The following is a 21083-nucleotide window of genomic DNA, read 5'->3' on the forward strand; positions in this document are numbered from 1 at the left end:
TGGGTTGAGCGGATTATTGTGACTTTGTGAGTTAATTGGGTCTAATTTTTCTAATCTAATTAACAGTTAGTTGGATTGGGTTAATTATGATGAACTTATTTAACCCACCCCGACCCATGTAAATAGTAATAATAATAATAACAACAATAACAATGATATGTTAATCCTCAATTGTGAAATCTTAAAGACCTAAATGACTAATTAAATTTTTAATTATTTTACCTTTTTATAGAAGAGACTATTTCATTTTCATATCTATTGATCTCGACTTTAATTCCAAAACAAAAATCACTCTCTCATGTAAGTAAATTTATTATCTTTGAAAGTAGATTAGTGTCAATTTCTCTTTATTTTTTAGTAAACACTTAACAGTACATAATTATATATCTTGTTACTGGACACGATGCTAGTTAATCATCTAAAATCTCTAGATTTTGAATTCGAAAAAGAGATGCGGGAAAGCCGAGAATAAAGCCTAGAAGCTTATTGTCAAAAAAAAATTAATTCTAAGATAGTTGGTTTTTTTATCTTTCTTTATTGAACACTATAGACAATTAATGAAATTTTCATGTTATAAAATGTTTATATTTAATTTTAATAAGTTTCATTTAAAGTTTCATATATTTTTCTTTATTTAATTTGTAATTTTGATTGGGTTAAACATATTTATATATTTAGATTGGGTTAAATTTATCTCAACCAATTCAATAGAAAATTAGGTTGAATTTCCACAAATCCTATCCAACCCAACCCATGGCCAGTTATAAATTCTGGTACTTTGTTTTCTTGAGCAAGAAATTTAGTAAAATAGGAAATATCCCTCTGAAATGTATAATTACACTGTAGTCAACAGAGTATTGAAAAAATGACAAATATCCCCTCAAATCAGTAAACTAAATTTGTATTAGAGCTTCTTTCAAGATGAAAAATGGAAGAAAAAGAGAAAACTAAGAGAAGAAAAGATTTGTTTGTTCATAATAAAACGGATGAGATTTATTAGACTATGCACGAAAGTTCATGCCGCAACTCATTACAAAGCAGAATTTATTTACGAATACACAGGTATGTATCCCTGAAAATATTTTTATTTTGAATTTTTACGTCAAATTCACAACTAATCAACAGATACACCTCAAAATACCCAGAAATAAAATTTAAGCACCAATTTTCTTCGGCGCCCTAGATGGAAGTGGTAGAATGCTTTGTTCATTTCTGAAGAAATTGTGAGGATCAACCGTAGTCTTCACATGAACCAACCTATCAAAGTTGTTCTTGAAATATTTTTTGCCCCAAATGCTAGCTTGTTTGTAACTTGTGTATCCGTGGTTATTTGTTCCGATGTCAAGATCCCTGTAGTTAAGATATGCTTCTCGAGGATTATTTGAAACATATGGAGTCGTGTAACCGTACAATTTTCTGATCCAATTGATGTACCTTTGAGATGCTCCATCTTCTCCCCAAGCGACTAGGTACAGAATTTTGTATATGTTACCCGCTCTATGAGGGAACGGAATTTCAGACTCTGAAATCTCATTCATTTTCCCACCATAAGGGATCAGCGCAATAACAGCGCTTTGTCCCTCTTCTTCAGCAAACCTATCATATATACCTTCAAAGGCGCTTTCAGGGATAGGCTGCTTAACATAGTCCGATTTTGCCTTGAAAAACCCTTTGCTGCTAGATGAATTCCTGTCAAGCAAGAAATGCAACGGCTCTTCCTTTTGGAATCCGGCGAGAGTGTGGGCTGATTCAATCCAGCTCATTTCTGTGCAGTCTTCCTTCTTCAAACCAAGCTCTGGGAAGCTCTCCTGCATCAGTGGAAGGAGTCTATCAATCCCACCTAGAAACAACGAAGTGAATGCAGCGACCATTGTTGAATTCGCTCTGATTAAGACGACGTCGATAAATAAACCTTCATGAAGCTTATTTGCAATGTATTGCCATTCGTGAACAATCTTCGTTGCATTTTGTTTCATGGTTCTTATAACGGTGAATAGAGTCACAGTTGATGGAACAGTGACTAGTCTGACTTTCCATGCAACAACGACTCCAAAGCTGGCTCCTCCACCGCCTCGAATAGCCCAAAATAGATCTTCACCCATTGACTTTCGATCAAGTAATCTACCTTCGGCGTCAACTAAGTGTGCATCAACTACATGATCAGCAGCAAGGCCAAATTTACGCATCATGAAACCATACCCTCCGCCACTAAAATGTCCACCAACCCCAACAGTATGGCAACTTCCGGCTGGAAAACCAAGATTTTTGCTTCCCTCAGCTATTCGGTAATAAAGTTGGCCAAGAGTGGCACCAGCTTGAACCCAAGCTGTTTTCTCTTCTGCGTCAACATTTATTTCGCTTAATTTAATCAAATCAATGATGACAAACGGGACATGGTCAGAAACATAGGATAGGCCCTCAAAGTCATGACCACCACTTCGAATCCTAATTTGCAAGCCATGCTTTTGGGAACATTTGATGGCTGCTTGAACGTGGGAAACGTGCAATGGTGTGATGATGACTTGAGGTTTTGGGGTGTTGGCGGTTGAGAACCTGAAGTTTTGTATGGTAAAATTCAAGACTGATGAATAAGAAGAATTGTTTTTTGGTGTAAATCACTTTAGAAATGGAGGAGGACTTATCAGAGTGCATAGAAAGGCAATCAAGAAATATATTCACGCCATGATGATCATCGGGCACTGAGGAAGTCGCGTGTAAGTCGGCAAAAGTAACCCGACTATTACATGATAGAAGAAGAACAAAAACATATGAGATGATAGGAGAGCAAGGACACTTCATTTCGATCGATGTTTTGGTGCATAAGAGTGAATATAGACTCCCTTATTTATAGTACTACGAAAGTCTATCTGGTTCGAGATTCACAAAATGTGAAAATTCCGGGTGGTCAAGACTATCTAAATTTTTTTAATCTCGTCAATACGTGTGAAAATTAACAAACATAAATGTAAGATCAGCAGCGTATCAAGTTTCAGAATTTGGGAAATTTAATATGGTTTTCTTTTTTACCTCGATAATCTAGTTGACCACATTCGATTTTCCTGGATGATTCATAGCACTTATGTTCAATATATTTTATGATGACTCAGAGGTTGCAACAGGAAAATCCTGACACGGATAACATTTAAAATTATATGGTGTATATATTAATTGCTTGTTGGCAAATTAAAGAATATGTGCAAGTTCGCTGAAGGTTCCGTTTTTTAAATTTCGTAGGTATTCCGATTTCCGAGTAGATCGAAGAGCCTATCACTTCGCTAACCTCAGGATTAGTCATTACCTGAGATGAATTTATTTTTGATTTCGTAATTCATATAGGGTCTAGTTCAGTTAGAAACTTTTTAGGTAACAAATATGTTTTTATGTTGTCTGACCATAAACTTGGATTTGGATACAATGTTTTTGACAACATTTTCTTGGATCTTGTCACACAACATAACGCGTATCATATGCAATTGCCAAAGGTATATTTTTTTCTCCGTTCTCCGGCGCCCCCCCCCCCCCTCCCTCCACCTTTTCTTTCTCCGTAGCCTCATCGAAAGTATTCTCCCTCAATGATATCAGAAGATTTGCTTGCCTATATAATTAATATATATGTAATAGGTTATTTGTTTGGGTCTATTTGGCAAACTCTCTCTTCTTCCCTTCTCACGTTTACATTTTTTTTTTAATAATGATACAGTCAAACAATATCCTAATTATGGTAAAAATAATATTAGTAATAATTAATTTTAATAAATGGAAGGACATAAAAAATCTCCAAGTGGCAAGAGTCCTCATGATTTTTTTCCATTCGAAGAGGGTATAGGGATAATTTTATAACCAATTTATTATTTGGGAAAGGGATCAAGATAATTAAATACCCAATATCTTATTCGAGAAAAGAATTGAGATTCGCTGAAATCCTCATCCCACCTCATGTTCTCTTTTCTGTTTTTATTTCAATTTTCTTCTAAAATTTTTAGTTAATACGTTTAAAATTTTAACAATATGGATATTTAAAAAAAATCATAATATTTATTAAAAATTATATAAATAAGAGCTAATATAAATATTTGAAATTTGCCACCATTATCGAATTTGAGTCTTTGTTTTTGCTTAAATTTCATACATATCTTGTAATGCTGATGATGTTGAAATATTTTAATGGAAATTATTTTAATTACTTTAGTTTATTTTAATATTTTTATTTTAGTAATAATATTTTATACTTTTACTTTAATATAATTAAACTGAGTTTAGAAAATAAAAGTCTTCGTTATTTGGGGATTGAGTACTCTCGAGCATCCTCTTTTATTATTCAGGGTTCCTCATCCCCTTCTCGCAAGCAATTATGATAGGGACCGGGAGGGTATGGGATTATTAAGGATAAGTACGGATTTGTCGATCCCCTCCCCTACCAATTGTCATCGATAGTGTGTGTGCACAAAAAATAGCAATCCATCACTAGAAGTGTAGAAGACAAAAAAAAAAAATGAAAAGAAAAAACTACATAACCAAAAAAAAAATTCATTACAAGAATTTTTTTCTTTTTACTCTTGCTATTTTTTGTGCTATTTTTGGTACTAATAATATTATTCACTAATAATGCAAGTTATAAAATTAACCATCTAATAAATAAATATCACATTAAAACTTAGGATGAAAATATTAAGATAACACTTGGAAATTGTGTCTAGTATATTCTTTTTTCTCTTTTTTTCTCAATAATGTGAAAATAAATTATTAATTGAATGAAGTCACAAAATAAAAATACTGAATTTAACATAGCTCTCTCATCTCTGTCCATTATTAATATAGATCTTAGAAGAAGAGACAAGAAAATGAAAAAAAAAATAGAAGAAAGATTTTGTCAACAAAAATCAATACCAATTAATCTAGATCAATTTTTTCACAGGTACAAGAAACCTAATCCCTTCATGAAGACATGGATGAACTATCTAAGAAATTGATGAATAAAGTTTTTTACTCTGTTTCTTTTTCGAGATGTCTTGTTACGCTAGTCATTCGAGATCGAGCGTGATTTAAAGCTGCGGATTTTTTAACCGTAAAGTCCTTACTGTTTGTTGAAAGAAGCTAGAAAGGCAGAAGTTTTAAAATATGCTTCACTTATGTCCTTCTTAATTGCACATCTTTGTCGCTCAGGTCCTTGACCATGTCTGACCATTGGATATAACAATCAACGGCGTGGAGGCATTTTCAGCCATACCATTTTGCCGACCCAAGCGATTAAAATTTGTTTTCTAGAACTTGGATTATATCGTACAATTTAGACAAAAAAAACAAAGAAAATTGTTAAATGGAGGCGGCGATTGCGATATCTTGCTCCGTTGTCCCAATTCGCCGCTTCGTTGATCAGGAACCAAGTCGCTGAAATGGCGTGGGAAGAAGATGTAAGGTTGTCGCTGCTTGGTGTCATTAGGTTTAATTTGTTTTATTTCTTGTGGTTAGCATCTGATGTGGAGCTATTTCTATTTGTTTATTTGCAGCTTGTTTGTGAGTATCTATCTGGACCGAATTTCATGTTTTGGCTTTGACTGCTTGTTTGGATAGTGATTGTTATTGAGTTTCTTTTCTTAATCTCCCAAAGCATATTATTGGTTGGTTACTCTTATAAACCCAGTCTCAAAATTGGATGGTCTGGCTGTGCTAATCGATTGCAATATTCTTTGTCTTCTTATTTTAATAGAAGGAGATTAATTGGCAACCTGCAAGTAATTAGACATAGACTGAAACTTTTTCTATCGAAAGAAAATTGCTCTTGGAGAAATTTATTGTTTACTTCTGTCTCGTGAATACTGAATCCAAATGCCTCATCCTCCAATCATGGAATTGCATACCATCTGTAATCCAAACTGGTGTTTTCTTGATAGATAATCTATTTGATTGTCACGACCTGTTGAAATTAAGTTAAAAAAATCTACCTTGACTATTAGCCAGATATTTGGTCAAAGAAGATTCTTAGATGCAAATTTTTGGCTGCTGCTGCTACGTACAGGTTTCGTCTTCTCTATCATAGTGGAGATACTTTAAAAAATTTCCTGATCCTTCAATTTTCTTATGCTACATACCCTGTTAGTACTCAATACCTGTGATCAGTTACTATATTATGAGGCCATTTTTGTTCTTCTGACTGCTATAAAGGATATCTTGTCATGAATTTTAAATAAACTAGGAGACAGATTTTATTAAACAATAGTACAAATAACATTTATAATACAATACTGTCTAGTTATTAGCTATTCGGGACACTTCAAGATACCCAAAAGTAATATTTAATCACCATCGTTTTTCTTCCTCCAAGATGTAAGTGGTGGAATACTTTGTTCATTTCTGAAGAAATTATGAGGATCAACCATAGTCTTCACATGAACCAACCTTTTGAAATTGTTCTTGAAATATTTGTTGCCCCAAATGCTAGCTTGTTCTATGCTTGTGTATCCTTGGTTATTTGTTCCGATGTCAAGATCCCTGTAATTGACATATGCTTCTCGGGGATTTTTTGAAACATAGGGTGTCATGTAACTGTACAAGCTCCTGATCCAGTCAATATGTCTTTGAGATATTCCATCTCCTCTCCAAGAAACTCCGTAAAAAATTTTGTATAAGTTACCAGCTCTATGTGGGAATGGAGTCTCAGACTCTGATATCTCACTCATTTTCCCACCATAAGGAACCAATACAATGAAAGCCGTTTCTCCCTCTTCTTCATAAAACTTATCATATATTCCTTCAAATGCATTTTCAGGGATCGGCTGCTTGACGTAATCTACTTTGGCTTTGAAAGGACTTTTTGTTGTAGATTTCACAACAAGCCCATTGGATCTAGCATTCCTATCAAGCAACAAATCCAAGGACTGTCCCTTATCGAATCCAGCAAGATTGTGGACTGATTCAATCCAGCTCATTTCTGTGCAGTCACCCTTCTTCAATCCGAGCTCAGGGAAGCTCTCCTGCATCAACGGAAGGAGCCTATCAACCCCACCTAGAAACAAGGATGAAAATACAGCCACCATTGACGAATTCATCTTGATTAAGCCAACTTCGATCACTAAATCTTCATGAAGATTATTTGCAACGTACTGCCATTTGTGAACAATCTTTGTTGCATTTTGTTCCAGGGTTCTTGTAATTCTGAATCGAGTCACAGTTGATGGAACAGTGACCAGCCTTAGTTTCCACGCAACGACGACTCCGAAGCTAGTTCCTCCACCTCCTCGAATCGCCCAAAATAGATCCTCTCCCATTGATTTTCTATCAAGCAATCTGCCACGGGCGTCAATCAAGTGTGCATCAACAATGTTATCAGCAGCGAGGCCAAATTTACGCAACATGATACCATATCCTCCGCCACTAAAATGTCCACCAACCCCAACAGTAGGGCAAACTCCGCCTGGAAAGCCAAGATTTTTACTCTTCTCAGCAATCCTATAATAGAGTTGGCCGAGGGTGGCGCCAGATTGAACCCATGCTGTTTTCTGTTTTGCATCAACACTGATTTTGCTAAGATTTATCAAATCAATGACGACAAACGGGACCTGAGAAACATAAGATAGACCCTCAAAGTCATGACCACCACTCCGCACCCTGATTTGGAAGCCATGCTTTTTGGAACATTTAATGGCTGCTTGAACTTGGGATACGTCTAATGGGGTGATGATAACCTGAGGTTTTGGGGTGTTGGGGGTTGAGAACCTCAAGTTCTGTGCGGAAGAGCTCAAGACGGACGAATATGAAGGGCTGTATTTGGTGTAAATCACTTGAGAAATGGAGGAGGAGTTATCAGGGTGCATAGAAAGGCAATCAAGAAACAAATTCTCATCATGGTGATCAGCCGGCTTTGAAGAAGTTGCATGAACGTTGGCATAACTAACCCAACTATTATATGATAAAAGAAGAAGAAAAACCAATGGGATGACAGAAGAGCAAGGAGACTTCATTTTCGTTTGGTGTTTATTAGGTGCAAACGAGAACACAAGAGACTCCCCTTATTTATGGACACATGGATCCTTCTTGTTATCTGCCACTCCGAAAGCCAAATTAATTATCTTATTCAACGAATGCAAAAAGTCAATGTTCTCAAGGGTCAAGCACATCTAAATTTATTCTAGAAGGGAAGAATTTTCTGTTCGGGCAAGTGCAGGCTGAGGTGGCGCGCCCGTTTATAAAGGTCTGTTATTTCTTGGCAGTCTAATAAATTTATTGAGGGACACAAATATTTATCTACAAAGAGGGAAAAATTGTGATCCAACATTCCAACTGTAATACTGTGCTACAATGTCGTTGAATTTCAATAGATTCCACCCATCCAACTGGATTTTAATGGATTCAACTTAAAAATATATAAAATTACACAATTATTGTAGATTCTAATTTTGTTGTACCTATAAAATGAGAGGATAATTAATTTACGTCAGGGGTTTGGTACCCCAGTCCTTTGTCTTATAGTAAATGAGCCTCTGGATATAATCTCACGGCTGAAGAAGTGACACGGAGACGATTAGATTTAACTGGACAAGAAGGTAATGGGCCGGTAACGTAGAGGAGAAACAAGAAGTTGACAAAACTAGGCATGTAATGGGTCCCACGTGAGTTAAGAAGACGTGTATTGAAACAAACGGCAAACAGGCGGATGCAAGTAATGCAACTATTGGTTCAAAACAATTTGGTGGAAGCGTGCAACTCTGGGTTGAGCTAAGATGGAAATGAAATTTTCGAAAAAAGTGACGAAATTTTTTGGAAGAGATGAGACAATGCATTGCGAAAGTAGGAAAGTAATTGGTGGGGAAAAAAGGGGAAAATTCCCTAACCCTGAGGTTTGAAGTAATAATTAATTTTAATTTTATCCATGTAGTTTAAATAGTAGGCCATGTTATTCCCAAAATAATAATAATGATAATAAAGCTTAATATTATAATTATGACGATGATGATGATGGTGACGATGATAAATTATGTAATAATAAAAATTTTAAAAATAATAAATCATCAACCAAGAAATGGAGACTTTATTGAGATGCAGGATAAGTTAAAAAGAGGAAAAAATGACGAGTTAAAACTGTTAAATAACCATGGCATTTACATTAAATTATATTGCAAATTAACCTGAGTGGATTATTTTTATAAATTTATGAATGAAAATAGAAACTAATTATTTTCAAGTAGTAATCCCAATCTCGTAACTATTTAGATTTGGTGCAATGAATCCTGGTTATCAAATCTGATGAAAGTGGTGTTATATTTATAAGATTTGTTGTTTTATTATGGCTTGAAAACCTTTAGACTGAACTTCGTGTAAGGGCATATGCAGCCAAATTTGTCAGGAGTTAGCCCAAGCATGGGTGATGCTACATTCAATAGATTCATCTCATATTCTTGCGGTATGAAATATATTCAAGTCAGAAAGAAGTATGGATGTGGTTGGCAGTGCAAAGTAATCAAAATATTTTTTGGAGATTTCAACACCTTGAGTCTCTGCTTTTGCTTCATTCCGATGGGGTTCAACTTGGCAAGATATTCACTTTATGAAGTTTGGTTATGTGTCGGGGATGGGCACGGTTGAGACACATTACAATAGGTACCTGTTGGATACCTTGGTGCATGGAAAATATTCTAACCCAAAAAGTACAACTCGGCTTTGATTGGGAATGGGATATGGCGTGCTTCCATAAATTTGAACTTGTCTGAAGAGTTTTGAAACTGAGCAAACCTTACAACCGTGAACCTTGTAAAAAGGTACAAACAAACAAGCAATAAGAATTTGGAGGGAAGATGGTCATCTATTCCTGGCTATTGATTGTGATTTTCATCCTCTAGTCGTATAGAATTTTGATTCTTCTCAAATTGTGCGGTGGTATTACATTTTGGTTGTCTAGTGATTTTTGGGAGCCTACCATCTAATATTTTCCATTATTAATGGAATAAATTGTTCTTGCCTCTGGAATATATGGATATTCTTTCTTTTAACAAGCGATTGCAAGGAGTTTATTGTATACTCTCCCACAAAATAATTGGCAATCTGGTGGGTTTGTTTGGAGACCTGAGGCTACGGATGGGCGCCCCTTGTCACACAGCTTTCGAACCACACTATTAAGGAATAAGATTGGAATTTGATGGATAAATAAATGTGCCTAGTCTAGCTTTTACTGTATTTTATGTGCTCAAATTTATGGTCCACAAGGTAATTCCTATCTTACATGCACGTAAGACAGGGGATCCGGTCCACAATGATGTAGCTGGCAATTTGTTTGTGTATGTTTGCTGACTTAACAGTGAATGCCATTTAAGTTTATTGTTGTTTCCAAAGCTAAGACTTTAAGCGCCCAACGCTCCCACTCATTTTTTGTCTTAAGCCTCATCTTCCATTTCTTGTTTCGTTAACACTTGGTCAGGTCCAACTTCTATTGTGAAATGTCAACAATGGACTGCCATGCGGTACTGGAAATCGTCCAATATCATATTCGAGAACAAGGAATACTGCTTCATAAAATAATTCGATATAGAATTTAAACTCCATAAACCAAACTGAACGTAATTTTCATTACGTCTGAACTCCAGGTAAGAACTACGAATTTCTTAAAAAGAAAAAGGAAAGAGACGACCAAAATGTAACGTTTGCCATTGATTATATATAACCTAAAGACTATCGGACAGCAGAGGATCCTATGTAATACTACTGCCCCCAACATCCCACAACTACTTTTCCAACTCCCCATCCTCCCAAAATTTTATTTTTCAATTTAATAACACAAAATATCTTACCTTAAGCTGATGAATGCCTCAAAAAATTCCAAATTTTTACCTGTCTTCCGCGCCCACACGTGCAGTTAATTTATCCAATATGTATTCATACTTCTTGAATTTATCCCAATGAGAAATGAAGTCACAACAAGTGAAGAAAAGAACAAACAAAATCAATTAACAATCTTATGAACAAAACACAAAACACAAAAAAAAAATTCAATTAATAATTACATGAACAAAATAGATGCAGCAAAATTTACCCACATAGACGCAACAACAACAGCACCACCATCACTAGTCGAATCAGAGCAGAGATGCAGCAGCAGCACCTGGAGCGGAGACGTGGCTGCAGCAGCAGCCGTCGATCCTCAAGTACAGCAGCAACAGAGCAGAGATGCAGCAGCAGTAGCACAGGGAGCCGAGATGCGTCGGCAGCTTTCTCTCTCAACGCAGCAGCCAGTTTTGTTTGAAGAACTGTGACGGTCAATTATGGATGAAGAACAAGTGTATTCACGAGGAGAGAGAGACAGAAAAAGAGAGAGGGAGCTGTGAATTTAGATTGAATTATTTTTCTTGTTTTTGTTTTACTGTAATACAGCTTCAGCCGGTTACCCATTTTCCCGCTGTTAAATCCCAACCGTTAACTATCTTTGTTTACAATCTAAAGGGTCATTTGCTAAGAGACAAATAACTGAGGTACCAAAACCCATGATGCAAGGTAGCTGGACCCATAAAATGAAAGATTCTTAGTGGGTGATCACACCATCGCCACAGACTGAAGTAGCGCACCAGCCCGTATAAGTGCTTTTCCTCTAGAAGTTAAGAAATGTCATAATATGATTATGACAGTCGCAAGAAAAAACGAAAATTGACTCGTTTTTGTCGGCTCCTTTTGTCTTTTTCTCCACTATCTCCAGTTGCTGCTTAAAGTTAGTCGTAGGCACCACTCGATTTGAATTTTACTTTGCCGTTGGCAGGAAACGTGATGCCGTTGCCGTTGATCACGCCGAAAGGGATCCGCCTACGGTGAATCATCTGCATCATGCAGCAAAATTAATAGTGACCGTTGGATTAGCGGATAGAAAATGGAGGGTTGTGATAACTTTGGAATGAGCGAAACCTGGGAGCTTGGGAACTGCATTGGTCGATGCAGCCAGTGTGAAAAGGAGCTGATTATTTTTTTTCTTTTATTTTACACATGAGTTATGACTTTTCCTACCCTTTTAATATACTTAGAATATTTCTGCAATAATAGTTCAGTACTAGAAGAAACTACATAAAAGAACAAATGTGAATTTGATTAAATTAAAATACGAAAATATTTTTACAGTTGTAAATTATGAATTCTATTGTCTTTGAATCATATTCTTTGGTATAATGATTATTTTGTTGATAAACTCAAAATAACTTTGAAATAGATAAAAAAAAAAAATACCTAATGATCATAGTTTTATTATGAAAAAATATATTTATAATTTAATTAATTCTTTCTAGATGACAGTAAAATTTAATTAAAAAATCTTTTAAACTCTTTTGTGCCCATTTTTGTTCCAACGTTCAACCCTCACATTAGTCAACATTTTCTTTGTTAACAAACCGGGTTTTACCTGAGTAGCCGGTCAAGCTCTTTGACAAGTGTCAAATGCAGGTAAATTAATTTGTCAGTTCCAAGACTCTACGGTGCAGATTATACACCGGAGCAAGACCCGCCCAGTGACCCCACTTACTGCAACGACTTTGAATATTCAGGTCAGGAGGAGTAATGCCTCAAGATTAGTCAAATTACTTTTGTCAAGGTTGCGTTAATTACTGATTTACCAGTGGCAAAGTACGGAAAATGACATTTTGTTGAATGCTTCGGCTCCGGCTACGTTACCGATTCTGTTTTTTTTTTTTTTTATATCAATCACGAGGTATTTTGGGGAGGGCCTCAACTGTGGGAGACACCTTTAAGTTCGTACCACAACTTAGATTAGAAGTCTCCGCTCGAACCGGGAGGCACATATTCTCCCAACAAAGGCGACTTCCCTACAACTCGAACTGGGGAGCAAACCCAGTCAAACCACTTAAGAGGACTCAATTGCCAATGGAGCCAACACTTTATTGGTACGTTACCGATTCTGTTAGTAACCCCCAAGAACAACAACAATGCCTGAGAGGGTATTGGAAGCCTTACGGGTTCGGTTAGGTACAGCCTGCAATGCCATGCTTATTAGAAGTCACTGGATTGACGGGTTGGAGCCGGTTGAAAAATTAGTCTTACCTTATTTCTGCTGTTCTCATTCTCCTAAAATTTGTTATAATAACTTAAAAGTAATCTTGCACACTTGCTCCTTCTTATATAGTTGGTCATTTAACCCCGCTCTCTGTATTTCATTAATAATGGATAACTTTGGTTTTAAAGTTTAATTAATTATTTTCGAATACCAAAATTGGGTTTGTACCTTGTGCGTTAACTCACTTCTACAATAGAAGTCCGCATTTTGATGGACAGAATCAGCTCTTGAGGAGTTTAGTGGCAACTTTGTAAGAGAAATTAAAAAACGAGAAAAGAAAATTTTATTGAGAAAATTCACCACAGATTTAAAATCAACCAACCCACACCCTTCCCTTACCTTCTTCGTGGGAGATTGCCAAATCGACCCCGAACAACCAGCAACGGCGGACGCCGGATGGAGTAAAAACCCCGTTATACATAGAACGGAGTTGAGGAGGAAATGATCAGATGGCCTTCTAGTTTTCAGGTTATTATTTTTCCGAAATGATTAAATATTCCCTATGGTATTATACACACACGATCAGTTGTTTTAGCATCATGACACGTGGGCCCCATTCGAATTCACATTCGAGTTTAACGCATTATTGGGGGTCTGACCATTAGCACCGCCTATAAATTTTTTAAAAAACCATTTTTTTTTTGGTATGACCATATTAATTGTCAAGCCAGGAATTAGCTGAAAAATTAAATATATATATATATAAATTTTAAAATACCACAAGATGAAATATACTACATTAAAATTTATATCTTTTTTTTCCTTGATTTTAAAATAATCAAAGATTCTTAATTGAAAAATTACATACATGCACACACAAAAACACATACATGTATTCTAAAAAAAATATTATGACTTTGTTAAAATGAGGATGTCGTTAAAATATAAAAAAAATTTACAGATTTTAATATATTAGAAACTATGTACATATAGTCTTTTTCTAATGAGAACATCCTCACTTTGTTAAAGTGATGATGTCACTAAAATATAAAAAATAAAAAATAAATTTAATACATTAAAAATTGTATTCTTTTATGTATTGATGTATTGAAATGCATTCTTAAAATGAGGATGTCCTTATTAAATAATTATTCTATATATATATGTGTGTGTGTTTGTGTTTTACTGTGTGTGTTTGTTGCAGATCAGTAAAACACAAACACACACACACATATATATATATATATATTTAGTGTATTGAAATTCATACTTAAATAAGGAGGTCCTCATATATATGATTAATTACACTTAGTTTTACATTAATTTATAACCTTAAGATTAATAAATAATCAATGGATCAGATTACGTGACATTAATATCTGAGGTTAAATACTTCCTTAGACCCACAATCCTTCACTCTCCTTATAACGCCAATAAATATTTTTTTCCATCTTCATTTTCTAGTTCTCTTATTTTATCGCTTAAACAACCATTTTTCTCTAAAAGAAATTTTCACTGACACAAAATATTCACCATCAATTATTTCCCCTTAATTTTCCAGAAATAATATATTATCAAACTCATGTTAATTGCTTTATTTCTTTAGTCAATAAGGATCCCTGTAATAGTTGATTAAAAAGTAAGAAGACAAATTTAATTTCAATGATTCACAAAAGAAGTTGATGTATAAAAAAATCATAATATGTTCAACTCAAACTTTGTTGTAGTCAATTCGTTCAAATTCAATTCGAGAGCAAACGAAAATCCGAATTGGCCAAATAACAGAGTTATAAACTAACACATTCAGATTTTTTAACATAACAGAGATATAAACTAACACATTACAATTTTTGAAACATTACCAGAATTACGGTAGGTCAAAAGTCAAATTCATGAGACCAGGAACTAGTAAACCTTGATGCTCAACTCAATTTGAATATCTAAAAATCATTGGACCACTGATATTTCGAAGTCCTTGCCAGCCCTATAAAAGTTTAAAATAAATCACATCATCTAAATTAGAATGACTAAAAACAATACACGAATTTTTTTTTTTTTAAAAAAAAAAAAGACTCAATGAATTAAGTTCTAAAATAATACTCACATCACGGCAATCCTGTTCAAAATTCTCCGCAGATCAATTTATCACGTTCCTTCATTTTATAGTTCACAAACAATAAAAATTGAAGACTAAACATCGGAAGGGTTACGTATATCTATTTATCTATTTTAAGGCGTAATGTTGCCCTCCAAAATAACAAATTTCCCTCACTTTAACTTCATAAACCAGTGTTGATGATATAAACTTTTGGTATTCTTTGTCGTTTAATACCTGATGGTGAATAAACTGAGTATTTTGTGAGAGAGGGATTGGTATTCTTTGTCGTTCACTGAAAGTATTTAGTATCTTAAATATTAATTCATTTAATCTGAACTATTGATTAGCTGTTAATCTGAATGTTGTAAATTGATGTAAATATTAGATGTAATTTCAGGTGGTTGGTAATCTGCTCTCATTATATAACACACCTCTTAATGACAAATTTAACCTTAATTAAAATCATTTCTCATTAAAATCCCAATGTTTTAGTTTTACTTCTTATATATGTTCATACCCCATATCCAGGAGTGGATTTACTCTTCGGCTTAGAGTAGGCAATTGACCCCACTAAAAAGTAAAATTTTCCTTCAATTTTCTTGAATTAAGTCTTAAATTTATATTAACTTAAGGAAAATTTATGTTTTAATGGGGATAATTTTATGAAATACTAGTTGTAGTAGGCAATCTTGTCCTTGCCGTCCCTATGAAAGTTTACCCAAATGAATTAGGGCAATTCTTGAGATCTTCAAGTCTTCACAGATTTGGAGCCTTTTTTCAAGAAAATTTTGTTTATAAGACTCGTCCTAATTTTTTATGGTGGAAGGAAGGTCGGAAGGATAAAGGATTTTAGTGATGTCCGGCCATAAATTGAGAAGGAAGGGCACAAAATTAATTTGGCTTATGTGGTGTTTCGCGAAATGGCTATTGGATTGTTGGGTAAGGGCTGGGCAACTTATGAAGGGCTGATGTGTGTTCTAGCTAATAGCTATAGTGAGGAGTTAAGAACCTCCTTCAATGCAGCATCCATGTCGGGACTCCTGCTCAGGAAATTAATTAGTAGAAAAGGAAAAGATCAGGCTACTGGGGAAGGTATTGGAGTTCAAAAAGGCAAGAGATTTTTCGTTATTACATATCAGAGCTTAAGGCCCTAGGATACGAGAGAGAACTACCCCATGCAACAGAGTAAATCGATTTCACAAATTCAATTTTCCAGTAATCCTTTTGTGCACAGTAGCATTTGGGATTTCAAAAGTCTCAAATATTTTTCTCTCCGCGTAGACTGGGACAATCGTGCTTTGTTTTCGTGATAAATACCTTCGGAAAATTAATAAAATTGATAAAGAGTAATGCTATTTGCATATCATATTATACATAAAATTGCACATAACCATTAAAATAAGAAATATTTCATTACAAAACAAACTCATGCACTTTATCAATTTTGTCTTTTATACACAAGTGTTCTCATTTTATTTAATTTGTCATGTACAATTTTACGTGCAAATGTCCCCATAGATTGCCAAATTTCCCCTTGAAGTGCTGTAGTACAAATACACTTTAGTCTATATTGTTCTAAAAAATGATAAATACCCCTAAATACAAAAGCCTAAATATATATTAACAGTTTAACACCTTTCAAGATAAGTAATGGAAGAAAATGAGGACACTAAGAGAAGAAAATATTTATTTATTCAAAATAGAACAGATGAGATTCATTAGACTATGCATGAAGATTCATGCTGCAAATCATTACAAAGCAGAATATATTTACCAATACACATGTAACCCTGTATATTTTTATTGCGAGGTCGCTTATTCAAATGAATAAATAAACTGCTAGGGACACGTCAAAAAAACACAAAAGTAATATTTAATCACCATTATTTTTCTTCCTCCAAGACGTGAGTGGCGGAATGCTTTGTTCATTTCGAAAGAAATTATGAGGATCCACCATAGACTTCACACGAACCAACCTTTTGAAATTGTTCTTGAAATATTTGCTGCCCCAGACGCTAGCTTGTTTAATGCTTGTATATCCTTGGTTATTTGTTCCGATGTCAAGATCCCTGTAATTGATATATGCCTCTCGGGGATTTTTTGAGACATAGGGAGTCATGTAACCGTACAATCTTCTGATCCAATCAATGTGTCTTCGAGATGTTCTATCTTCTCCCCAAGCAACTCCGTAAAAAATTTTGTATAAGTTACCAGCCCTATGTGGGAACGGAGTTTCAGACTCTGAAATCTCACTCATTTTCCCTCCATAAGGAACCAATACCATGAAAGCCCTTTGTCCCTCTTCTTCATAGAACTTATCATATATTCCTTCGAATGCATTTTGAGGGATTGGCTGCTTCACATAGTCCGATTTCCCTTTGAAAAAATCTTTTGTTGTACCATTCACAACAACCCCATTGGATCTAGCATTCCTATCAAGCAATAAATCCAAGGACTGTCCCTTATCGAATCCAGCAAGATTGTGGACTGATTCAATCCAACTCATTTCTGTGCAGTCTTCTTTTGTCAAGCCGAGCTCAGGGAAGCTCTCCTGCATCAATGGAAGGAGCCTATCAACCCCACCTTGAAAGACTAACGAAAATGTAGCCACCATTGTTGAATTCATCCTGGTTAAGGTGACTTCGATAAATAAATCTTCATGAAGCTTATTTGCAACGTACTGCCATTTGTGAACGATCTTTGTTGCATTTTGTTCCAGGTTTCTTGTAACTAGGCACCGAGTCACAGTAGATGGAACAGGGACTAGCCTTACTTTCCATGCAACGATCACTCCAAAGCTAGCTCCTATCCCACCGCCCCGAATGGCCCAAAATAGATCTTCGCCCATTGATTCTCTATCAAGGAATCTACCATTGGCGTCAATCAAGTGTGCATCAACAATGTTATCGGCAGCAAGGCCAAATTTACGCAACATGACGCCATATCCTCCACCACTAATGTGTCCACCAGCCCCAACAGTAGGGCAAAGCCCGGCTGGAAAGCCAAGATTTTTACTTTTCTCAGCAATTCTATAATAAAGTTGGCCAAGGGTGGCACCAGCTTGAACCCAAGCTGTTTTCGCTACTGCATCAACATTGATTTCACTAAGATTTAGCAAATCAATGACGACAAACGGGACTTGAGAAACATAAGATAGACCCTCAAAGTCATGACCACCACTCCGCAACCTAATTTGCAAGCCATGCTTTTTGGAACATTTAATAGCTGCTTGAACTTGGGATACGTCTAATGGTGTGATGATGACTAGAGGTTTTGGGGTGTTGGGGGTTGAGAATCTGAAGTTTTGTATGGTAAAATTCAAGACGGATGAATATGAAGAATTGATTTTGGTGTAAGTCACTTTAGAAATCGAAGAGGAGCTATCAGAAAGGCAATGAAGAAATAAATTCTCATCGGGCACTGAAGAAGTTGCATGAATGTCCGCAGAAGTAACCCAACAATTATATGATAAAAGAAGTGAAATAACAAATGGGATGATTGAAGAGCAAGGAGACTTCATTTCTGTTAATAATTTTGATTTGGTGCATATTGGTGATTATAAACTCCCTTATTTATAGTACCATGAAAGCATATGTCATTCAACATTACAAAATTTGAAAGTTCAGGGCGGTCAATATTTTTCATACCTAAAACACGTATTATGGAAATTAAAAAAACCTAAAGTGAGAGCACAGTGTATCAAGACTATATATACATATAGATATTAATCTTGATCATATCTAGTTGGCTACATCGACTTTCCTCGATAGTGTTATTATACTTAATGATGATACAGAAATTACAATTGGCATATGAAATAAACATGACACGGACATGTAGAAATAGTTAATTAATAATGATTTTCGCGGAAGCTCTCCCTTATAACTTACAAATTCATTTTTTAAAATCATCTGAGGATAAGAACAGCCTATGACTTTTGTTGAGTGGAGAAGTTTGGTACCTAACAAGAGAACAGAGATTGCTTTGCCTTAGCTTAATTTGGTTGCTTTGTCAGGTTGCTGTGTTTCCATTTGAGAAATAGAATAGAAGATGACAAGTGGGACGTGGCGAATACAAGAATCATTCATCGTTATGGTCGGTCAAGTCAAAGGGGCTAGAAATCAATGGCTTTGATTACCACTTGGCTAGTGGTGGGCCCTACCAAAAGCTTTGGCAGTCATTTGATTTCAGAATTTAGCCTATGTTAATTATATCTGAGACAAAATATAGAATTTGATCTGCTATTTTTTTTCATTTAGTCCGTTAAATAAACCATCTTTTTTCACAATAAGAGTTGTATTTGATAGTTTTTCATAGACAAACGATAAAACAAGAAGAGATTGAGAAGAAAGGGTGTAAAGAGGAATAATTCAATTGATTCAATTTTATTAGACTGTCCTTGATGGTAAATTAATGTTTTAGTATAGTAATAATAAAAATATTTATGAGAAATGGATATTAAGATTACTCTTAGGGTACAAGTAACTCCACCTTTAACATTGTTAATACAAGCATTTAAGGTTAGTAGTACATTAGTAGAAATTAATTCCTTAATTTTACTAGATAAAAGTTTTTTTTTTTTCTGAATGGATATTAAAATGGGTTGGTTTCTTAAAATATTTAGCTTGCTATAAGTCATCTTTTTTTCTTTTTTCTTTTTTGGTTTATTTGGTTTCACTTGGTTGAATCTGTGGGATGAGATCATGAGAACTAGTCATTTTGGAGAACCATTTGACTTTACGATAAGAACGTGTTGATTTACTATTTAATTACTTTGCGATGAATTTTTATATAGGTTTAAATCTATCTTATTGAGTCTGACCAAAAGCTCAATTTGATTTGTATAAAATTTATCTGCATTTTTGCTACTACTTTAATGGGATCTTGCCTAATGGGATCTTGCCCCGCGCTTTCATCTTGTCACACTCAATGGCCAAGTTTTTTATTTTTTATTTTGATGACTTTTTCTCCCTCTAACCTTGAAAGGACTCTCCCTTAATGGTATTCGAAAATTTGCTTAGTAGATTAAAAAAACCTTCAGCAAACTTTTGATGGAAAAAATATTTCACATCGATCAAAAATAATTATTAGATTAAAAACTAAAAATTGGGTAACTCTCAAATTTAGAGTTAATTTCTGAAAATGGGTTAATAAACTTCTATAAATATAAAGACTCAAAGAAATATAAGACATTTCACTCTTATTCATTTTCATAAGTACAAGAGGCTTAATTTATACACTAATGAAATATAAGAAAAAATATTATAAAAGGAATAAACTTAATGATAGGTACATACTTCACCATATAGATGTATTCGGTACATAACATTTTTATTATAATGTTTAGTTCATAACTATTTGCAAACACGTCAAAATACCCAAAAGCAATATTTAGATGCCATCGTTTTTCTAAAGAAATGATGACGATCAATCCTAGCCATCTTAGGCACCGTGAATTCAACAATGGTGGCTACATTATCATCGTTGTTTAAAGGTGGGGTTGAATGGTCACTAAATTGCAAGTACACGCATCCAATTGCTTTATGTCATTAAATTTGAAATTTTGACGATGTAAGAGAGTAAGTGGACACCCAGAAAATGGATTAAAATTTAGCGACACGCCTCCTAGTGTCAGCTCTTCATTTGGGTGCAGGAAGCACCACATCGGTCGTGTTATGTGGTGCGCCAAGTACACGGAAGACTTGCTTGATCAATATTTCGATTTTGGCAAATTTTAATATTTTTTTTTCCCTCTGGGGTACATGGACTTTCCTCGATGATGGTTATTGTACATTAACTTAGCGCTCGCTTAGAAATAGCTTGTGATCAATTTCATATAGGCAATTCAAAAAGCCAATGAGTGATAAAATGGACCCACAATTTTATTCCTCCCTCAACTGGTGTACACTGGAGCCACTTAAAAGTAATGGAAATATAATTACAATAATATTAAATTATTTATCAATTAAAAATAAAATTTTGTAAAAGAAAGAGAGAGAGCAAGAGATA

The 21083-nt window shown here is 34.8% G+C and overlaps 2 protein-coding genes, 1 long non-coding RNA gene and 1 pseudogene across 4 annotated transcripts; all 4 read right to left on the reverse strand.

The window, feature by feature from the left end:
- Positions 1-963: 963 nt before the first annotated feature.
- LOC102622619 (tetrahydroberberine oxidase-like) lies at positions 964-2813 on the reverse strand (annotated as a pseudogene).
- A 3365-nt stretch (positions 2814-6178) lies between these two features.
- LOC102619760 (tetrahydroberberine oxidase-like) lies at positions 6179-8130 on the reverse strand. Its single transcript, XM_006468286.4, has one exon. The coding sequence runs from the start codon at positions 7956-7958 to the stop codon at positions 6294-6296; it is 1665 nt and encodes a 554-aa protein (XP_006468349.2). The 5' UTR covers positions 7959-8130; the 3' UTR covers positions 6179-6293.
- A 2480-nt stretch (positions 8131-10610) lies between these two features.
- On the reverse strand, positions 10611-11722 carry LOC107175556 (uncharacterized). Of its 2 annotated transcripts, none has more exons than XR_001507143.3 (2): positions 11025-11722; positions 10611-10871 (listed from the first exon to the last, which is right to left on the reverse strand). It is a non-coding gene; the product is annotated as an uncharacterized LOC107175556 (long non-coding RNA). The 2 variants fall into 2 exon arrangements; XR_001507142.3 differs by having other exon boundaries at positions 11021-11722.
- Positions 11723-16759: 5037 nt separating this feature from the next.
- Positions 16760-18634, reverse strand: LOC102622320 (tetrahydroberberine oxidase-like). The gene has a single exon (XM_006468294.3). It carries the CDS (start codon positions 18592-18594, stop codon positions 16948-16950), a length of 1647 nt encoding a protein of 548 aa, XP_006468357.1. The 5' UTR covers positions 18595-18634; the 3' UTR covers positions 16760-16947.
- Positions 18635-21083: the final 2449 nt, after the last annotated feature.

Source organism: Citrus sinensis, chromosome 2 (genome assembly GCF_022201045.2).
Source record: "Citrus sinensis cultivar Valencia sweet orange chromosome 2, DVS_A1.0, whole genome shotgun sequence".
NCBI lineage: Eukaryota > Viridiplantae > Streptophyta > Magnoliopsida > Sapindales > Rutaceae > Citrus > Citrus sinensis.